The sequence below is a fragment of the Hemitrygon akajei genome, chromosome 1 (genome assembly GCF_048418815.1).
Source record: "Hemitrygon akajei chromosome 1, sHemAka1.3, whole genome shotgun sequence".
In the NCBI taxonomy this organism is placed as follows: domain Eukaryota; kingdom Metazoa; phylum Chordata; class Chondrichthyes; order Myliobatiformes; family Dasyatidae; genus Hemitrygon; species Hemitrygon akajei.
Window position 1 is genome coordinate 214,786,721 of NC_133124.1, and position 21,295 is coordinate 214,808,015.

The window sequence follows — 21,295 nt, forward strand, 5'->3', positions numbered from 1 at the left end:
GAGAATCCAAAACTTGCTTTGACTGTCTTTCTACTAATACCACCTTCGACAACTGTATCAATGACTCTGTCATACATTCTCCCTTTAGGATAGCAGCCCAGTTTGTTAGTTTTCCTTCAGTCAATACTTCTGATGTTTAAAATAAATTTATTATAGTACGTGTTTATCACCTTACGGTCCCTCTATCCTCCAAGTGCTGTTTATAATTGGAGTGGTAAGCCTAACAAATGTTAGTTGGCAGATACTTTGTCAAAGGCTTGTTTGCTGAGGTCTTTGAGAGATCCCTTCCCTGAAAACTGAAGCAGTGTTACTTCAGAATCTTGCATTAGAGACCTTGGAACATAGAAGTTCGAGAGATTTGAAAGAAGTACAGTTGGCCCTCCTTATCTGCGGATTCCGCATGTGCGATCGGGAAAACCCAGAAGTTCTCTGTCCAGCACTCGTAGTTTGAGCATTTACAGACAATTTTTTCTTGTCGTTACTCCCTAAACAATACAGTGTAGCAACTATTTACATAGAATTCACATTGTATTAAGTATTATAAGTAATCTAGAGATTATTTTAAAGTACAGGCAGTCCCTGGGTTATGAATGATTTCTGTTCCTAAGTCCGTCTTTAAGTCAGATTTGTAGTCGGAACAGGTACATCTGGTATTATTTAGCGTCAGTTAGTCAAACGTTTTTCTTAGTATATAGTATATATTTTACCTTTCTATGCATATAAAACTTAAGAAACATACATATTTCAATAATTAAACCACTGCATTGCTTAGTAATAATTGTAGTTTTCATCACACAGAACAACAGCAAAGCAAACCCCTCACCTCCCTCCCACCCACGTAGCCGTGCATACACACAGACAATCCTCTAACTCCAGGACAGCCCATCTCTGGACCTCCAGCCACCAATACACTCCCAGACACTGGACCTTTAATTTTGCTAATGGATTCACATATCCAAGGCTTTGGCCGCCTGGGCTCATCTTCCAAATTTCAAATGACTTTCAGGTTTCGACCTTCTGTACCCACCCCAGGACTTGCCAATTTTGACTAGTGAGGACCCCAAACACCAGGCCTCAAACTCTGGACTTGAGCCAATAAATCTCGCAGATTTCTACAGATGTACCGTGGAGAGCATTCCAATTGCCTGCATCACTGCCTGGTATGGAAGGGAGGAGTGCTAATCCACAGGATCAAAATAAGCTGCAGAAAGCTGTTGACTTATTTAATATTTAATTCAACTATTTAATATATATACATACTTACTATAATTCACAATTTTTCCTCTGTTATTATGTATTGCATTGTACTGCTGCCCCAAAGACAACAAATTTCACGACAAATGCCAATGATATCAGACCTGATTCTGAATCTGATTCTCTTCCAAGATCAGCTGCACGGAATGGGCAGGCTCCTGGCCCATTGTGTATTGTCCTGCTCAGTCCCATTTTCCTACTCTGTCATCATTTTCTCCTCCAGTTACTCATCTCATACCTTTGTGCATGACAGACACATCACAAGTTTTGGATGTGTTGCTCATTTATCTCTCACGAGCTGTCAGAGCAGAAATAATAGCTGGAAAAAATGAGAAATACAAGAGATTCTGTGAATGCTGGAAATCCAGAGCAACACAAGCAAAATGCTGGAGGAACTCAGCAGGTCAGGCAGCATCTACAGAGAGGAATAAGCTGTCGATGTTTTGGGCCGAGACCACTTTGTAGAAACACAAAGAGACGAGAGATCCCTTTGTAGGGGATCTATTCTGAGCTCAACATATTGATGCCACCATGAAGAAGCCACGCTCAATGAGTAGTTTGAGATGTTGTATATAACCAACAACTCTAGTTATTTACTTCAGATGTATCATGGAGAGTGTTCTGACTGGTTGCATCATGGCCTGTTTTGGGTTCTCCAATGCACCAGATCAGAAAAAGTTGCAGAACAATAGCTTCCCCAATGATATGTTTTGTAACTCCAAAAACTAATCAAAAGAAAAACACAGGATCTGGGAAATAGCTCTACTTAGTTTTACATTAGTGAGGTTCACACATACGACCTGGTGGCATAATGACGTACGTCATTCACATACTTTTATAGTGCCTTGAAAAAATATTCAGCCACCACAACTATTTTCACACTTTACTATCTCGTTTTCTAAATTTAAAATATATTGAAGTAGGATTTTGAGCTGATGTACAAAATATTGTGCATCATGCCAAATCAACAGAAAAATTCCAAAACCTGTCAATGATTTAATAAAAATTAAAACCAAAATTGTGAGACTAAAAAGTATTCATCCCCTTTGTAATTACTATACTAACTTTACTCAGTTGCAATATATTATATTACCTTACTAAGTCACCCAATTTGTTGATGTAGAAAATTAGAGGATCACCTGTTTTCAATGAAGTAGTGAAGGCTATCGGGAACACTTCTGGCCAATTTGTAGCTGCATCCACTACTACCAAGATATTTGTGCCTGTGAATGGTCTGGCAAAATCCACATGAATCCTTTGCCAAGACAGTTAAGCTATTCCCAGGGATGGAGAGGCACTGTTCTTGGCACCTCTGGATGTGTTGGAACCCCAAGCAGTATATGGCAAGCTGCTTGATCTGCCGATCTATCCCAGGCCACCAGTCAAAGCTTTGAGCCAATGCTTTCATTTTAACCATGCTCAGATGACCGACATGTAGCTCTTCCAATACTTTAGCTATAAGCTTGGATGGTACAACAACTCTCAGTCCTCACATAAGGTAACATCCATCAAGGGCAAGTTCATCCTGGCATGGTAAAGATGGGGGGAACTGGAATTCCTGCTGTATATCCCAGCCACTTTGGGAAGCCGGAGACGGTGGGGGATCCTTTCATCGGATCATTCCTTCCATGATAGGAAGATTTCCAGTTTGTAGTAGGAAGAATACGTCAAAAGGAACATCTTTTTAAAAATTTTCACATATTTCCGTTTCCAAGAGTAAACAGGACAATCCATCAGCATTTTCATGATTAGTTATCCTCTTGAGTTCGACCTTGTAATTGTGTCCTCCAAGAAACAGAGCCCATCTCTGCATTTGTGCTGCTGCTGTTAGTGGAATACCCTTCAGCGGATTAAAAATGAGCACCAGCGCTTGATGGTCAGTAATGAGGGTAAACTCTCTCCCATATGTTTTACATCAACTAAACTCAAGGCTTCTCTGTTAATCTGTTAATAATTTTTCTTGGCAATGGTAGGGAATGTACCTATACCATAAAGTGAGGGGTTACAGGCAAGCTTCACTGGACAAGGTGGATCATAATGTGTGAGTATAGTGTCTGATGTCACCATTTCCTTTAACTTTTTGAAAGCCACATCACACTGTTTTGTCCATTACCAATTCTTCCCGTCATTTGTCATTCTGTGGTAATGAGTGCAGTAGCACAGGGGTGGAGCACAGTAGCCAGGTTTGGCAGGAACCCATCATAGTAATTGACAAATCCTAAAAAGAATCACAACAATTTTCCAAGATGGCAGCGCGACGCAACTTGCAGCGGCCACTCCAGAGCTGATTATCTGTTATTTGTGAAATGGGCTGCCGTGCGCAATCATAATCGATTGAAAACTGACGTGGGAGCACGGAGGAAAATCGGGAGATCTCCAGGAAGACCTTCGTTGCTGCTGCTGTTGTGAGGTCCGGGACTCTGCTGGGAAGAACAGGCCCCCAGTCCTCGGGGTCACATTGCCGATGGCCGTTGGCGGGGCCGTCTTAATACGCTCGGCAGAGGATGATGCTCGGAAAAACTGTGCCGGAGGGGATGGTCGGAGGCTCGGAGGTTCAACGGACTCGGAGTCCGCTGCGGTCAGGTCGTTTTCGGTGTGTGCTGCGTCTGCGAGGCTGAGTCGGGCGGCGCCATGAAAGTCCATAGCAGGGGTATTCCCTTCTGCCGCCGGCATGGGATGGCAAGTCTATCGGGACCCTGGGGACTTGTGGAAACTGTGTGGTGATTTCTTTTGAACTTATAGTCCTTTAACATCTTTGGACTATTTTTACTGTGTCCATGGTTTGTTTTTTATCAATTATGCAATTGCTTGCACTGTTGTAAATATATTTTGTAACTATGTGGTTTTGTGCAGGTTTTGTAGCTTTAGATGTTGATCTTGTTTTGTCTGGTGGTTTTGGAGCTCCTTTCTGGGGAACGCGCTAAGACAGTAGCGCAATATTAATACGCAGCAGCCTCTCCGGACTCTGGATTGGGGATTGCTAAACGTTATATGGATTTTCTGATGTAGTCTGTTTTGTCATATGCTTTTGTGATATCATTCTGGAGGAACGTTGTCTCATTTTTTAACTGCATTGCATTTGTGGTTTCTAAATGACAATAAACTGAATCTGAATCTGAACTGTAGCATGCCCTTTGGCCTTGGGGCATCCACCACTGCTTGAATATTCTGAGCACACTTGTGTAATTCTTGTGCGTCAATAGTGTGACCACAGTTAGTGATGCTTGGTTTAAAGAATTCACATGAGTTGTGTAGTGCTCTGAGCCAATAAACTTCTCGTCTTTTTAAAACTGTCTTAAGATTTTGGAGATGTTCCTTGTCATCCTTGCTGGTAACAATGATGTCATCCAGGTAATACTGAGTGCCTGAGCAGCCTTGCAGCAACAGGCCCAAAGCTTTCCGCCATGTGCAAATGCTTATGCTACTCCAAAAATAAACCTATTATAGTGATAAAGCTCTTGTGAGTGTTTATGGTGTTATGAATGTACCACAGCACTGAGGGGCCGAAGGTTGTGGGACCAGCCCCCTCCTTCCGGAGAATCGCAAGATCGCTATTAATTCGGGTCTTGGACCCAGGAAATGAGAGACAATGCAACGGATTTGACCATTGTTCTTAGAGGCACCTGTGTGAATTGCAACTCTATAGTGCGTGCCAGCTATCAGGGACATGGACACCCTCGGGCAATGTGGGGTGGGGATTGTATCGCCCTACCTTGATTGACATTTTCAAATCTGGCAGTCATGATAAAAAGGAGACTGCAGGAGGCAGTATCCCAGCGACGCACCAGACGGAGACACCATCGCTCATCGCTCCCGTAAGGACAGGAAGCTGTTTGGGAGCCACGTGTGATTTGGTTCCCCTAGCTAGGGAATCGAGTGGCTGATAACCCCGAAAAGGATTCCGAACTGACAACGGGGAACTCACGTTCCCGATTCCACGATTTGAGTCCAACAGGCTGGCAAGTTTATTTTCTCTCTCCAACACGTGAGCCCCAGCGGTCTCCGAAAGGCTAAAAACCTGCATGAACTTCAGAGACTTTGATATTTCCATCGGACGATAGTTTTACCCCTAGACAAACGATAGAGCTACTTCGTATTGTTGATTATTACTATACCCGTGCTTTAGATTGAGTATTGACGACGTATATTATCTGAATGTTTGTATTAACCTTACTTTTGTGCCCCTTTATAAATAAAAACGTTTAAAAATGGTACCATCAGACTTCAGCGGACCTCTCTATCTTTGCTGGTAAGTGACCCAGTTATGGGGTTCATAACTATGGTGAGAAACACTTTGGACTTTTCTTCTATCTCCATCTGTAGGTAGGCTTCAGTTAAGTCCACTTTGTTGAAATATTTTCCTCCAGAAGGGTTTACAAAGATATCCTCTATTGATCTGCTTTCAGTACTGGGCTGATAGTGTCCTTTAAATCACCACAGATTTTGACAGACCCATTCTTCTGGACCACTGGGACCACTGGTGTTGCCCATGGGCTCCACTCAACCTTGGAAAGAATTCCTTCAGCTTCCATGCAATCTAGCTCACTGGCTAATTTATCAGAGGTGGTATATGGAACAGGACAGGCTTTGTAAAACTTGTATATGGCATTTTCATTTAACATTATTTTACCCTTGAAACATTTGTGTTTTCCAATGCCATCTTTGAACACTGCTGTGGCCTTAGCCTCATTCAGTCTCTTTCTTAATTAGCTTTCAGTTGACTCCATTGCAGGGAATGTGGCATGCAAATGGTGGATGGATCTCCAATCAAGTTTAATTGCCTCAGTCACTAATGTTCCCACAACACTGTCCCTCCTGTTTTTACCCCCAAAAAATCCCAATGTGGCTTATTGTTTGTTGTATTTCACTCATACAAATGTCATTCCTATAGGAGTTATCTTTTCTCCAGTACAAGTTCTAAGTTGGATATCTGCAAGTTTCAATTCAGTATTTTTGAAATGCCATTCAAATTTATTTTATGGAATGACTGAAACAGCTGAGCCAGTGTCAGATTCCATATTAATTAATTTACTGTTCACTTCTGGTGTTCTTTTTCACTTGTAAATCTCAAAGTTACTCAGTCCTCTGTCACTCTCTACATTATGAGATTTTTCATCAATAACATGCAGATTAATTCTCTTTTTGAAACTGCCACTTGACTTTTTATCTTCTTCTCTTCCCTGTGCAGTCCATTTATTTTTGGCTACCCAACATGCTCTTTGTATGTGTCTTACTTTGTTGTATTTTCTGCAATTTTGCATTTGAATCTGCATTGGTCTGGTGTATGTGAGCCCCTGCCACAATGGCAACGCAATTTGTTTGGCCAAACAGATTTCTGTTCAGACAGTGCAATTTTGTTCACATTCACTTTCATTCCTGCCTGCAACTCAATTGCATCTCTCTCTGCAGTTTCCATTGATACAACAATTTCAACTGCTTTTTTGAATATGCTTTGTGCTTCAGTTAGGAGTCATCTTTTTAATGCTTTCTTGTAAGAATCCACAAACTAAACAATCTTTCATTGCATCATTAGGCCCATTACTGAACTGGCAATGCTCAGACAATTTCTTCAATTCAGCCATGAAAGCTGAAATGGATTTCTTTCCCTTTTGGTTCCACTTGTGAATCCTAAAGCATTCTGCAATTAATAATGGTTTCAATTCTAAATGTTCCTGCATAACTTTCATGATATCAGCAAAACTAATTTCGGCTGATTTGGTTGGAGCAATTAAACTTCTGAGCAAACTGTATGATCTTCCACCTATTTCACTCAGCAAAACTAGCACTCATTTCTCATTGGCTATTTCATTTGCTTCAAAATACTACTCAATTTGTCCAGTATACATCAGCCAGTTATCCGTTGTGCAATTGAACACATTTATATTTTTGATGTAGTCAGCCATTTCTGCTTTAGTTTTTATTTATGATTATCACCTGGTACTTACTGCTGTGAACCCGTGAACTTCGTTCATTTTCTGCCTTTTCTTTAACTCAACATCTTTCTCTCCCCCTTCAGAAGGAAAAAATTCAGCCCTGCTCTCATAAACAAGAGAAAATCTGCAAATGCTGAAAATCCAAGCAACCCACACAAAATGCTGGAGGAACTCAGCAGGCCAGGCAGCATCTATGGAAAAGAGTAGACAGTCGACGTCTCGGCCCGAAACATCAACTGTACTCTTTTCCATCAATGCTGTCTGGCCTGCTGAGTTCCTCCAGCATTTTGTGTGTGTGTGGCCCTGTTCTCATTACTGCCATGAGGGAAGAGGTACAGGAGCCTGAAGACACACACTCAACATTTTATGGACAGCTGCTTTTTATCCACTAACAGACTTCTGAATAGGCCATGAACACTACCTCACTTTTCCCCTTTTGCAATATTTATTTATTTATTGTTTTGTTAATTGTGACAATGTTTTATGTCTTGCACTGGACAACTGCCACAAAAAAACCAATTCTTATTATATATGTCAGTGATAGTAAACTTGATTCTGATTTTGAAAGCTGTGCAAGTAAGACCCTGTCAACTCGATGAAACATACGCAGTACAATTTTAATGATAAAGAGATTTGAAATGAAATGTTAGAATAGCTTTATTTGTCACATTCACATTGGAACATGCAGTGAAATATGTTGTTCTGTGTCAATGGCAAATAGATTGTTGCTGGGGGGGTGGGGGCAGTCTGCAAGTGCTGCCACGATTCCAGCACCAACATACAGCAGCAGGAATTCAGCCCCAATTGGTGATTGCTGGCATTGTAGAGTGATGTAAAGTCACAAACAAAGGCCAAAGATCCAATACATGTCCACCACAATCTGAGAGCAGTGGGGGGTAGGGGAAGGGGGGTAAGGGAGGGGATATATATAGAGAGAGGAAGACTGTGTGGCAAGGTGTGTGACCTCATTGGGTAAACCCAGTGCAATGTGCTCTGGTTAGGTATGTACATTGTCTGAGACACTTCCTGGGTAAGTTTGTGTGAGAATCTCTGCTATTAATTAGTCCTCTCAACAAGCATCATCTCACTCTTATCAGGATTAAATTCCATCTACCATGGCTTTGTCTCTCTTACCAAATGTTCAAAACTATCCTGTAGCCTACTTATGATCCTCCTTACTACCAACAACACATGGGCCACCTACATTCCTACCTATGTTATTAATATACACTCAGAGGCCACTTTATTAGGTACACCTGTTTGTTAATGCAAATATCTAATCAGCCAATCACATGGCAGCAACTCAATCCATAAAAGCATGCAGACATGGTCAAGAGGTTCAGTTGTTGTTCAGACCAAACATCAGACTAGGGAAGAACTATGATCTACGTGACTTTGACTGTGAAGTGATTGTTGGTGCAAGACAGGTTGGTTTGAGAATCTCAGAAACTGCTGTTCTCTTGGGATTTTCACACACAACAGTCTCCAGAGTTTACAGAGAATAGTGCAAAACACAAAAAGACATCAGTGAGTGGCAGTCCTTTGGGCAAAAAAGCTTTGTTGATGAGAGAGATCAAAGGAGAATGGCCAGACTGGTTCGAGTTGACAGAAGGGCGACAATAACACAAATAACCACACGTTACAACAATGGTGTGCAGAAGAGCATCTCTAAACATAACACATCAAACCTTGAAGTGGATGGGCTACAGTAGCAGACCATAAAGGTAAGTACCTCATAAAGTGGCCACAGAGTGTGTTTAACAGCTTCTTTCTTCTTGTTTTCTCTAACTTCTTGACATAGATTAACCATTCGTCACGTTGTGTTTTTATACTTTACAGGAATATTTGTTTTATGAAACTTATCATCATCATCGTTATGTGTCGTGTCTTATGGGTAATCATGGTGACTCTGATTGTTCTTTGCAAATTTTTCTACGGAAGTGGTTTGCCATTGCCTTCTTCAGGGCAGTGTCTTTATAAGATGGGTGACCCCAGCCATTATCAATATTCTTCAGAGATTGTCTGCCTGGTGTGAGTGGTCACATAACCAGGACTTGTGATGTGCACCGGCTGCTCATACGACCATCCACCACCTGCTCCCACGGCTTCACATGACCCTGATCAGGTGGGGGGGGGGGTGCACTATGCAGGTACTACACTTTGTCCAAGGGTGTCCTGTAGGCTAGCAGAGGGAATTAGTGTCTTACAACTCCTTTGGTAGAGACGTATCTCCACCCTGCCACCAAACGTATATCTTAAATGTCACTCATTGCATATCTGCTGTTTGAGTGGTGGGGAAGAAAAGGTCTGTTTTGCTGTTGTTGCTTGTTGTGTGTTGGCTGTGTGTTGTTCTGCTGAACATTGTGGACATGCTACATTGGTGTCTGAATGTGCCTGTCCTTGAGTGTGTTGATTGTTAACACCAATGACAGATTTCACTGTAGGCTTTGATGTACGTGTGATTAATAAGTTGATCTTGGAGTAGGTTAAAGGGTCGGCACAACATCCTGGGCTGTAGTGTTCTACCTTCTAAAAAAAAAAAAACCTAGATATTGGATGAATGCTAATTTTTGCTGGAGGAATTCAGTGGGTCAAGCAGCTTCTGTGGGAGGAGAGGAATTGCCAACAATTTGGTTCAAGATCCTGTAACCAGACCCTGCAGCCTGACCCACTGAGTTCCTCCAGTCCATTATAAGTAAGTGTGGCACAGTGGCAAAGCTATAGAACTGTTCTTTTTAAGATTAATACTATTTGTCATGTGTACATCAAAACATACAGTACAATGCATCATTTGTGTCATGAATATGCTGGAGGCAGCCCACAAGCGTCACCATGCTTCCACTGCCAACATAGCAGGCCCACAATTTACTAACCCTAACCCGTATGCCTTTGGAATGTGGGAGGAAACCAGAGCACCCACAGTGAGAATGAACGTACAAACTCTTTTCAGACTGCGGAAAAATTGAACTCAGGTCATAGATCATCACTGGCATTGCACTAACTGCTACACTATTGTGCCGGCCTATTTCCTAAGATTCCTGTGATGCTCATTATTTATTTTAAAGTTAACATTCAAAGTAATTTTTTTTAGAATTCACCATAAATATGCATTCCAAAGAGAAATATAAACTCTGCAAAAACAGTGAAAAATCCATAATTATAATTCATTTTAGGTTTATAATGAGATTATAGATTGTAGCATATTCAAGGAGATAACTAATATTGTTCCCAAGGGGAGGAGTAAATCTGAGGAATGGGAGAGTTAAAAAGCACCAACAAATGATAAACTTGGAGATGGATTATGTGAATACATTAGCAAGTAGTACTAATAATATTTGTAAGAGCTTCTACAATTAAGTAAAGAACAGCAACTATAAATGAGGAACCCATAGAGAAAATAATAAGAGAAATTATGAAAGGAAATTAAGAAATGACTCAGGCATACATTTTGTGCATTCTCACCAGAGAAGATTGAATTCATGTAGCAGAAATAAGAGGAAACAGGGAGGCCAATATAACCATATAACAATCACAGCACAGAAACAGGCCATTCCGGCCCTCCTAGTCCGTGCCGAAATATCAATGATGAAATATGTTATCATTATTTTCCTGGATCTAGACAAAGCAGGAAGTTTACGGTAAGGCAGCATTAGTGTAGATGTCCATCTTGATGATCATTGTGGACTCACTATATCAAAGGGCCTGTTTCAACCAACTCAGAATAGCACAGCATCAGAACAGGCCTTTCAGCCCGTAATGCCTGTGCCAACCATGATGCCTATTTAAACTGGCTAAATCCCTCTAAAACATTGGTGCCATATCTGTTTCCATCAGCTCCCCTGGCAACATTTTTCAAGCACTCATTGCTGTCTGTGTAATAAAAAAATGCCATGTAAATCTCCTCTTCCCCTTTCTTGCATTAAAGTTCTGCCCTTTGATATCTGACACTTCTAATCTGGGAAAAAGATTCTACCTATCTATGCCTCCCAGCCTCTGCTGCTTCAGAGAAAATAATCCAAGTTTGTTCGACCTCTCCTTATAGTTAATGCTCTATAATCCAGGCAACATCCCAGTGAATATTTTATGCACTCTCCAAAACCTCCACACCTTCCTTGTAATACTGTGACCAGAACTGCATAACACTCCAAAGTTTTACACAGCAGCATTGTGACTTCCTGATGCTATACTCAACATACTGACTGATGAAGGCAAGTATACAATATGCTTTTTTTACCACCCTGTCTTCTTGTGTTGCCACTTGGTGCGATCAAAGTAGCATGTGTGAGTACAGTGGTTCTAGTCAAGTCAAGTCAAGTCAACTTTTATTGTCATTTCAACCATAACTGCTGGTACAGTGCATAGTGAAAATGAGACAACGTTTTTCAGGACCATGGTCTACAGTACAAAAACTAGACTGAACTACATAATGAAAAAAACACAGAGAAAGCTATACTAGACTACAGACCTACACTGGACTGCATAAAGTGCACAAAAACAGTGCAGGCATTACAATAAATAATAAACAGGACAGTAGGGCAAGGTGTCAGTCCAGGCTTTGGGTATTGAGGAGTCTGATAGCTTGGGGGAAGAAACTGTTATATAGTCTGGTCGTAAGAGCCTGAATGCTTTGGAGCCTTTTCCCAGATGGCAGGAGGGAGAAGAGATTGTATGACGGGTGCATGGGGTCCTTCATAATGCTTCTTCCTTTGCAGATGCAGCGTGTAGTGTAAATGTCCATGATGGCAGGAAGAGAGACCCCAATGATCTTCTCAGCTGACCACACTATCAGCTGCAGGGTCTTGCGATCCGAGATGGTATAATTTCTGAACCAGGCAGTGATGCAGTTGCTCAGGACGCTCTTATGGTGAACTACATATACCTGTCTGGACACGCCCCCCACTGACTGTTCCTGTGGCTCCTCCCACAGACCCCGGTATAAAGGCAATTGGGGCCTGAGCCCTGCCTCTCAGTCTCCAGGATGTAGCATGGTGGTCAATTGCTGCTTGTTCTTTCTTCCAGTCAATAAAAGCTGATATCTCGCCTCACGTCTCAGGGAGTTATTGATGGTGCATCAGCTCTCAATGCAACCCCTGTAGAATGTGATGAGGATGTGGGGTGGGAGATGGACTTCCCTCAGCCTTCGCAAAAAGTAGAGATGCTGCTGGGCTTTCTTTGCTATGGAGCTGGTGTTGAGGGACCAGGTGAGATTCTCCATCGGTGAACACCAAGAAATTTGGTGCTCTTTACGATCTCTACCGAGGAGCCGTCGATGTTCAGTGGGGAGTGGTCACTCTGTGCCCTCCTGAAGTCAACAACTATCTCTTTTGTTCACATTAAGAGACAGGTTGTTGGCTCTGCACCAGTCTGTTAGCCACTGCACCTCCTCTCTGTAAGCTGACTCGTCGTTCTTGCTGATGAGACCCACCACAGTGGTATCATCGGCGAACTTGATGATGTGGTTCGAGCTGTGTGTTGCAGCACAGTCGTGGGTCAGCAGAGTGAACAGCAGTGGACTGAGCATGCAAACCTGGGGAGCCCCCGTGCTCAATGTGATGGTGTTGGAGATGCTGTTCCCGATCCGGACTGACTGAGGTCTCCCAGTCAGGAAGTCTAGGATCCAGTTGCAGAGGGAGGTGTTCAGGCCCAGCAGGCTCAGCTTTCCAATCAGTTTCTGAGGGATGATTGTCTTGAATGCTGAACTAAAGTCAATGAACAGCATCCGAACGTATGTGTCTTTTTTGTCCAGGTGGAGGGTGGTGGCAATTGTGTCATCTGTTGAGCGATTGGGATGGAACGCAAACTGCAGGGGGTCCAGTGAGGGGGGCAGTAGGATCTTGATATGCCTCATGACAAGCCTCTCGAAACACTTCATGATGATGGATGTAAGTGCAATGGGACAGTAGTCATTTAGGCAGGAAACTGAAGACTTCTTCAGCACGGGGACGATGGTGGCGGACTTGAAGCACATTGGAACGGTGGCGCTGCTCAGAGAGATGTTGAAGATGTCAGTGAGAACATCTGCTAGCTGGTCTGCACATCCTCTGAGCACTCTACCAGGGATGTTGTCTGGTCCAGCAGCCTTCCATGGGTTGACCCTGCACAGGGTTCTTCTCACGTCGGCCACGGAGAGACACAGCACCTGGTCATTCGCAGGAGGGGTGGACTTCCTCGCCGCCACATCATTTTCCGCCTCAAACCGGGCATAGAAGTTATTCAGCGCATTTGGGAGGGAAGCATCACCTGCACAGCCAGGTGATGTTGCCTTGTAATTGGTGATGTCCCGGATGCCCTTCCACATGTGCCGCGTGTCACCGCTGTCCTGGAAGTAACTGTGGATTAGCTGGGCATGTGCACACTTCGCCCCTCTGATGGCTCGGGACAGATTGGCCCTTGCTGTTGTTAAAGCTGCCTTGTCGCCTGCCCTGAAGGCGGAGTCGCAGGACCTCAGCAGCGCACCCACCTCTGCGGTCATCCATGGCTTCTGATTGGCACGTATAGTGATGGTCTTGGACAGAGTAACATCATCAATGCACTTGCTGATGTAGCTGGTGTTATGAATGTACCACAGCTCTGAGGGGCCGAAGGGTGCAGGACCAGCCCCCTCCTTCCGGAGAATCACAAGATCGCTATTAATACAGGTCTTGGACCCAGGAAATGAGAGACAATGCAACGGATTTGACCATTGTTCTTAGAGACACCTGTGTGAATTGCGACTCTATACTACGTGCCGGCTATCAGGGACATGGACACCCTCGGGCAATGTGGGGTGGGGATTGTATCACCCTACCTTGATTGACATCTACAAATCTGTCAGTCACGATAAAAAGGGGACTGCAGGAGGCAGTACCCCAGTGACGCACCAGAAGGAGACACCATTGCTCATCGCTCCCGTGATGACGGGAAGCTGTTCGGGAGCCACGTGTGATTCGGTTCCCCTAGCTTGGGGAACGAGTGGCTGATAACCCCGAAAAGGACTTTGAACTGACAACGGGGAACCCACGTTCCCGATTCAACGATTTGAGTCCAAAAGGCTGGCAAGTTTATTTTCTCACCAAAATTCTTTCTCCCTCCAACCAGTGAAAACCCAGCGGTCCCCAAACGGCTAAAAGCCTTCATGAACTGGCGAGACTTTTATATTTCCATTGGACAATATTTTTACCCCTAGACCAAACGATAGAGCCACTTATTGTCGATTATTACTATACCCGCGCTTTAGATTGAGTATTGACGTATATTATCTGAATGTTTGTATTAACCTTACTTTTGTGCCCCTTTATAAATAAAAACGTTTAAAAATAGTACCATCAGACTTCAGCGGACCTCTCTATCTTTGCTGGTAAGTGACCCAGTTACGGGGTTCGTAACACTGGTCACTGATGCTGTGTACTCCTCTAAGCTGGTAGAGTCGCCATCGGTTGCAGCCTCCCTGAACATGTGCCAGTCAGTGTTCTCAAAGCAGTCTTGAGGAGCAGAGATGGCTCCTGCTGGCCGGGTTTTCAGCTGCTTCTGAATTGGTCTGGAGTGCCTGACAAGCTGTCTGTATGCTGGGATTAGCATAACAGAGATAGTGCAATATATAAATGGTCCACACTGTATGGTGTGTGCTGGTAATGAAGAGAAAGGGTTCTAACTGGCTGCATCACCATTTGGTCTGGGTATAGTGGGTTGGTCTACTGCACAGGACTGAAGTAAGCTGCAGAGAGTTGTAAAATTAGTCTGCTCCATTCTGGGGATTAGCCTCCATAGTTTGCAGGATACCGTCAAGGAGCGATGCCTCAGAAAGGCAGCTCCCATCATTGAGGACCCCACCACCCAGGACATGCCCTCTTCTCATTCTAACCATCAGGAAGGAGGTACAAGAGCCTGAAAGAACACACTCAATGATTTAAAACCAGCTTCTTCCCCTCTGCCATCTGATTTCTGAATGGACATTGAATCCATGAACATTACCTCACTTTTTTATTACTTCTGTTTTTGTACTACCATTTAAAAAATTTATATCATAATTCATTTTTTTTCTATATTTATCATGTATTGCATTGTACTGCTGCGGCAAAGTTAACACATTTCACAATATATGCTGGTGACATTAAAGCTGATTCTGACTCTGTTTAGATTGGTCTATGGGAGCTGACTTTTCATAAATTGTCTTAAGTATAATCAAAACTGCATTCATTCATGCAAGTACAGAATTTTCCACCAAGTTCTTGATGTGGTCCTTGAAGAGGCTGGAATGGCTTTGGAGGTGTCAGGAAGTGATTCAATTGGCACAGAACATGCAAGCCTCTAGTCAGTTTCTGTAACTCCAATAATTGTGCGGCTGGTCCAGTTGTGATGCTGGTGACTCCCAGGATATTGATGGTAGACATAACACCATTAGACTCTTCAGACACACTGGCCTTCATAAATCAGAGTATTGAATACAGGAGTTGAGATGTTATGTTGAAGTTGTATAAGACCTAGGTGAGGCCAGTGTGGTGTGCGGTTCTGATCACCTGATCTATAAGATTGAAAGAGTACAGAGAAAATTTTAAAGGATTTTGCCTGGACTTGAGGACATGATTTATAGAGTCATGGGGAAATACAGCACAGAAACAGGCCCTTCAGCCCATCTAGCCTATGGCAAAACCATTTAAACTGCCTACTCCCATTGACCTGCACCGGGACCATAGCCATCCGTAGCTATCCTTGAACCCATTCAAACTTCACTTAAACATTGAAAATCAAGCTCACATGGATCACTTGTGCTGCCAGCTCATTCCACACTCATGACCCTCTGAATGAAGAAGTTTCAAGAACATAGAACAATACAGCACAGTACAGGTCCTTCGGCCCACAATGTTGTGCCGACCCTTAAACCCTGCCTCCCATATAACCCCCCACCTTAAATTCCTCCATATACCTGTCTAGTAGTCTCTTAACTAATGCCCTTCCCTTGGACAACATCGGTGGTGTGGAGAGGGGAGACTTGCAGCTTGGGCAACTGCTGGTCTTCCATAAAAAAACCTTGCCCAGGCTTGTGCCCTGGAAAATTTCCAAGGCACAAATCCATGGTCTATTGAGACTAACGGAAGCCTACACTACAGTCTCTTAAATTTCACTAGTGTATCTGCCACCACCACTGACTCAGGCAGTGCATTCCACACACTAACCACTCTCTGAGTAAGAAACCTTCCCTTAATATCCCCCTTGAACTTTCCACCCCTACCTTAAAGCCATGTCCTCTTGTATTGAGCAGTGGTGCCCTGGGGAAGAGGCACTGGCTGTCCACTCTATCTATTCCTCTTAATATCTTGTATACCTCCATCATGTCTCCTCTCATCCTCCTTCTCTCCAGAGAGTAAAGCCCTAGCTCCCTTAATCTCTGGTCATAATGCATACTCTCTAAACCAGGCAGCATCCTGGTAAATCTCCTCTGTACCCTTTCCAATGCTTCCACATCCTTCCTATAGTGAGGCAACCAGAAATGGACACAGTACTCCAAGTGTGGCCTAACCAGAGTTTTATAGAGCTGCATCATTACCCCGTAACTCTTAAATTCTATCCCTTGACTTATGAAAGCTAACACTCCAAAAGCTTTCTTAACTACCCTTTCTACCTGTGAGGCAACTTTCAGGGATCTGTGGACATGTATGTATCCTGCCATTTACTTTGTACTCTACCTTGGAGTTTGTCCTTCCAATGTGTACCACCTCACACTTCACTGGGTTGAACTCCATCTGCCACTTCTCAGCCCACTTCTGCATCCTATCAATGTCTCTCTGCAATCTTCGACAATCCGCAACACTATCCACAACACCACCAACCTTTGTGTCATCTGCAAACTTGCCAACCCACCTTTCTACCCCCATATCCAGGTCGTAAATAAAAATCACGAAAAGTAGAGGTCCCAGAACCGGACACCACTAGTCACAGCCCTCCAATCCGAATGTACTCCCTCCACCACGACCCTATGCTGTCTGCAGGCAAGCCAATTCTGAAGCCACCTGGCCAAACTTCCCTGGATCCCATGCCTTCTGACTTTCTGAATAAGCCTACTGTGTGGTACCTTGTCAAATGCCTTACTAAAATCCAAGTAGATCACATCCACTGCACTACCCTCATCTGGTTTCCCCTCATGTTCCCTTTAAACTTCTCACCTTTTACCCTTAACCCATGACCTCTGATTGTTGTCCCATCCAATCTCAGCTGAAAAAGCCTCCTTGCATTTACCCTATCTATGCACCTCATAATTTTGTATACTCTATCAAATTGCCTTTCAATCTCTATGTTCTAAGGAATACAGTCTTACTATTCAATCTTTACTTATAACTCAGGTTATCCAGACCCTGCAACATCCTGGTGAATTTTACCTGTACATTTTCAACCTTGGTTACATCTTTCCTGTAGGTAGGTGATGAAAACTGCACACAACACAATTCAAATTCGGCCTCACCAACATCTTATACAACTTCAACATAACATCCCATCTCCTGTACTCAATGCATTGACTCATGAAGGCCAATGTGCCAAAAGCTTACTTTATGCCCTAACAACATGCAATGCCACTTTCAATTAATTATGGACCTGTTGATGCACCATCAATAACTCACTCTGAGACGTAAGAAGCGAGATATCGGCTTTTATTGACTGGAAGAATGAACAACACTACATCCTGGAGAATGAGGCCGGGCATCAGGCCTCAATCGCCTTTATACAGGGGTCTGTGGGAGGAGACACAGGAGCAGTCCAGACAGGTATATGTAGTTCACCACACCTGTAATCCCAGATCCCTTTGTTTTACCACACTCCTCAGTGCCCTACAGTTCACTTTGTAAGACCTACCCTGGTTTGTCCTACCAAAATGGAAAACCTTGCACTTGTCTGCATTAAATTCTTTCTGCCATTTTCCAGCCCATTTTTCCCTCTGCAAGGCGTGATAGCTTTCCTCACTGTCCTCAATTACACTCCCAATCTTGATATCATCCACAAATTTGCTGATCCAGTTAACCACATTATCATCCAGATCATTGATATAGGTGACAAACAACAATAAACCCAGCACCGATCTCTGCATCATACTTCTAGTACTACTACTAGTCATACTACTAGGCCTCCAATCAGAGAGGCAATCATCTACAACCACTTTCTGAATTTTCCCACAAAGTCAATGTCTAATCCAATTTACTACCTCATCTTGAATGCCAAGTCACTGAACCTTCTTGACCAGCCTCCCCATGCGGGACCTTGTCAAATGCCTTGCTGAAGTCCACGTAGACAACATCCACTGCGTTGCCTTCATCCACTTTCTTGGTAAATTCCTCAAAAATACTATAAGATTGGTTAGACAGGACCTACTACAAAGACACCATGCTGATAATCCTTAATCAGTCTTTGTCTATCATATACTTTTATATCCAATCCCTTAGAGTACCTTCCAATAACTTTCCCACAACTGGTCACTCTCACCGGCCTATAATTTCCTGATTTATGTTTAGAGCCTTTTTTTAAACAGTGGAACAACATTAACTATCCCCCAATCCTCTGGTACCTCTTGCTAAGGATGAGCTAATTATCTCTGTTAGGACCCCAGCAATTTCTCCACTTGCCTCCCATAGGTACACCTTGTCAGCCCCTGGGAATTTATCCACCCTGATTTGCCTCAGCACAGCAAATACCTCCTCCTCTGTAATTATATAGGGTCCATAAATACAGATGTAAAAATTTACTTAAGATCTGCCCAATTTGTTTTGGATCCACACATGGATTACCATTCTGATCTTCCAAAGGACTAATTTTGTCCCTTGCAATCCTTTGCTCTTAATATATCTGTAGAATCCCTTAGGATTCTCCATCACCTTGTCTGCCAGAGCAACTTCATGTGTTCTTTTAGCCCTCCTGATTTCTTTCTTAAGTGTCCTCTTGCATTTCTAATACTCCATAAGCATCACGACTAGGGAAAGGTTGAATAGATTAGGAATTAATTCCCTGGAATGTAGGAGAATGAGATGTATACAAAATTATGAAGAGTACAGAATCTAAATCAGAATCAGGTTTATTGCCACTGACATATGTCATGAAATTTGTGGTTTTAAGGCAGCAGTACAGTACAATACAAAAAATACACTGTAAATTACAATAAGAAAAATACATATAAGTTAAATGTTAATTGGATAAGGTTGATGCAACCAGGCTTTTTCTATTGGATGCAACTGGAATTAGAGGTCATAAGTTAAGGGTGAAAGGTTAAATATGTAAGGGAAACCTGAAGGGGAACCTCTTCACTTAGGAGGTGGTGCAAGTGTGGAATGAGTTGTTAGCAGAAGTAGTGGATGGGGTGTCGACCGCAAAGTGGATAAGTACATGGATGGGAGGGGTATGGAGGGCTATGGTCCAGGTGTGGGTGAATGGGACTAGGCAGAATACAGCTCAGTGTGGACTAGATGGGCCAAAGGGTCTGTTTCTATGCTGTATGACCCTATCAGTCAGTTGTAATTCTGACTAATAGAACTATATAGAGACTTATCAATGATTCTCATTCTTATCCAGTCTATATCTTCTTGAAATCTGTCACTGTCATAGTTCACTGCAGCTCCATGCTCTATGTCGAGTGCAAATTTGGAAATGGTGCCCCATATGCCAAAATCCAAAATGTGAAAAGTCTGCCAAGCAATGATCCTGGGAAGCATTCCAAGAATTACTGACCACATTGAATAGCCGCAGGATCTGCAGTCTGTGCAGGAGAGACATCTGTGGTAGAAGTTCACCCTCAGGGTCTGCAGAGTGAATGTCTATACACAAAAAAGGCATCCAAAAATGCTGAATTTTTAATCCCTGTAAATAGCGTCTCCAAATATTTTGTCCTCTTTCATATTTTTTGGGACATTTTTAATTAATGAGAGGGAATTGCATTACGCTAGACTGCATACTGATGTGAATAATTAAATACATTTGCAGGCTTAATGTCTTAACCAAACTCTTGTTTTCCACAGCAAACCACACAAAATGCTGGAGGAACTCAGCAAGACAGACAGCATCTGGAGAGACAAAAAAACAGTTGATATTTTGGGCCAAGACTCTTTTTTCAATATCCTGCTGTCCACGTCTTTATGAGTTGAAACTTACACTTAGTAGCCACTTTATTAGGTATACCTATACACTACTTGTAATGCAAATATCTAATCAGTCAATCATGTGATAGCAACTCAGTGCATAAAAGTATGCAGTCATGGGCAAGAAGTTTAGTTGTTGTTCAGACCAAACATCAAATTAGGGGAGAAAAGGGATCTAAGTGATTTTGACCATGGAATGTTTGTTGGTGCCAGATGGAGTGGTTTGAGTATCTCAGAAACCACTGACCTGGGGTTTACACGCACAACAGTTCAGAGTTTACAGAGAATGGTGCAAAAAGACAAAAAAGCACCTAGAGAGCAGCGGTTCTGTGAGTTAAGAAGGCTTTGTTATCAGAGACGCCAGAGCAGAATGGCCAGACTGGTTCAGGCGGGCAGGTAAGTGACAGTAACTCAAATAAACATGCGTAACAACAGTGGCATGCAGAACGCACAACACATTGAACCTTGAAGTGGATGAGTTACAGCAGCAGGAGACCATGAATATACAGGAGGTACTTACAAGGGGTGATTGATAAGTTCATGGCCTAAGGTAGAAGGCGTCAATTTTAGAAAACGTAGCACATTTATTTTTCAACATAGTCCCCTCCTACAGTTGCACACTTAATCCAGTGGTCGTGGAGCATACGGATCTTGGACCTCCAGAAAGTATCCACAGATGGGTGATTGATAGGTTCGTGGCCCAAGGTAGAAGGAGATGAGTTATACAGCTCTCGTTACATGCACATGCAGGTCAACTCTTTGACTGATTATGCAGGAGGTTTGAAGTTAATAAACTCATCTCCTTCTACCATAGGCCACGAACTTATCAATCACCTCTGATGAATTATTAACTGATGAGTTATTAACTTCAAATCTCCTGCATAATCAGTCAAAGAGATGACCTGCATGTGCATGTAACGAGAGCTGTATAACTCATCTCCTTCTACCATAGGCCACGAACTTATCAATCACCTCTGATGAATTATTAACTGATGAGTTATTAACTTCAAATCTCCT

At 42.9% G+C, this 21,295-nt stretch overlaps 1 protein-coding gene across 7 annotated transcripts in view; it reads left to right on the forward strand.

Annotated features, from left to right (window-relative positions):
- Positions 1-20,878, forward strand: part of LOC140735476 (prosaposin-like) — a 99,705-nt gene extending 78,827 nt beyond the window's left edge. For 2 of the 7 annotated variants that reach the window (XM_073060588.1, XM_073060628.1), the window contains one exon: positions 3,501-5,468. In XM_073060588.1, the coding sequence (XP_072916689.1) occupies positions 3,501-3,663 (163 nt within the window). In that variant the 3' untranslated portion in view covers positions 3,664-5,468. Of the gene's footprint in view, positions 1-3,500; positions 5,469-5,694; positions 5,863-7,270; positions 7,336-11,899; positions 12,887-12,933; positions 15,101-20,158 lie in introns of those variants that run through there. The other 5 variants (XM_073060599.1, XM_073060610.1, XM_073060620.1 and 2 more) reach the window with 5 other exon arrangements.
- The last annotated feature ends 417 nt before the right edge of the window (positions 20,879-21,295 follow it).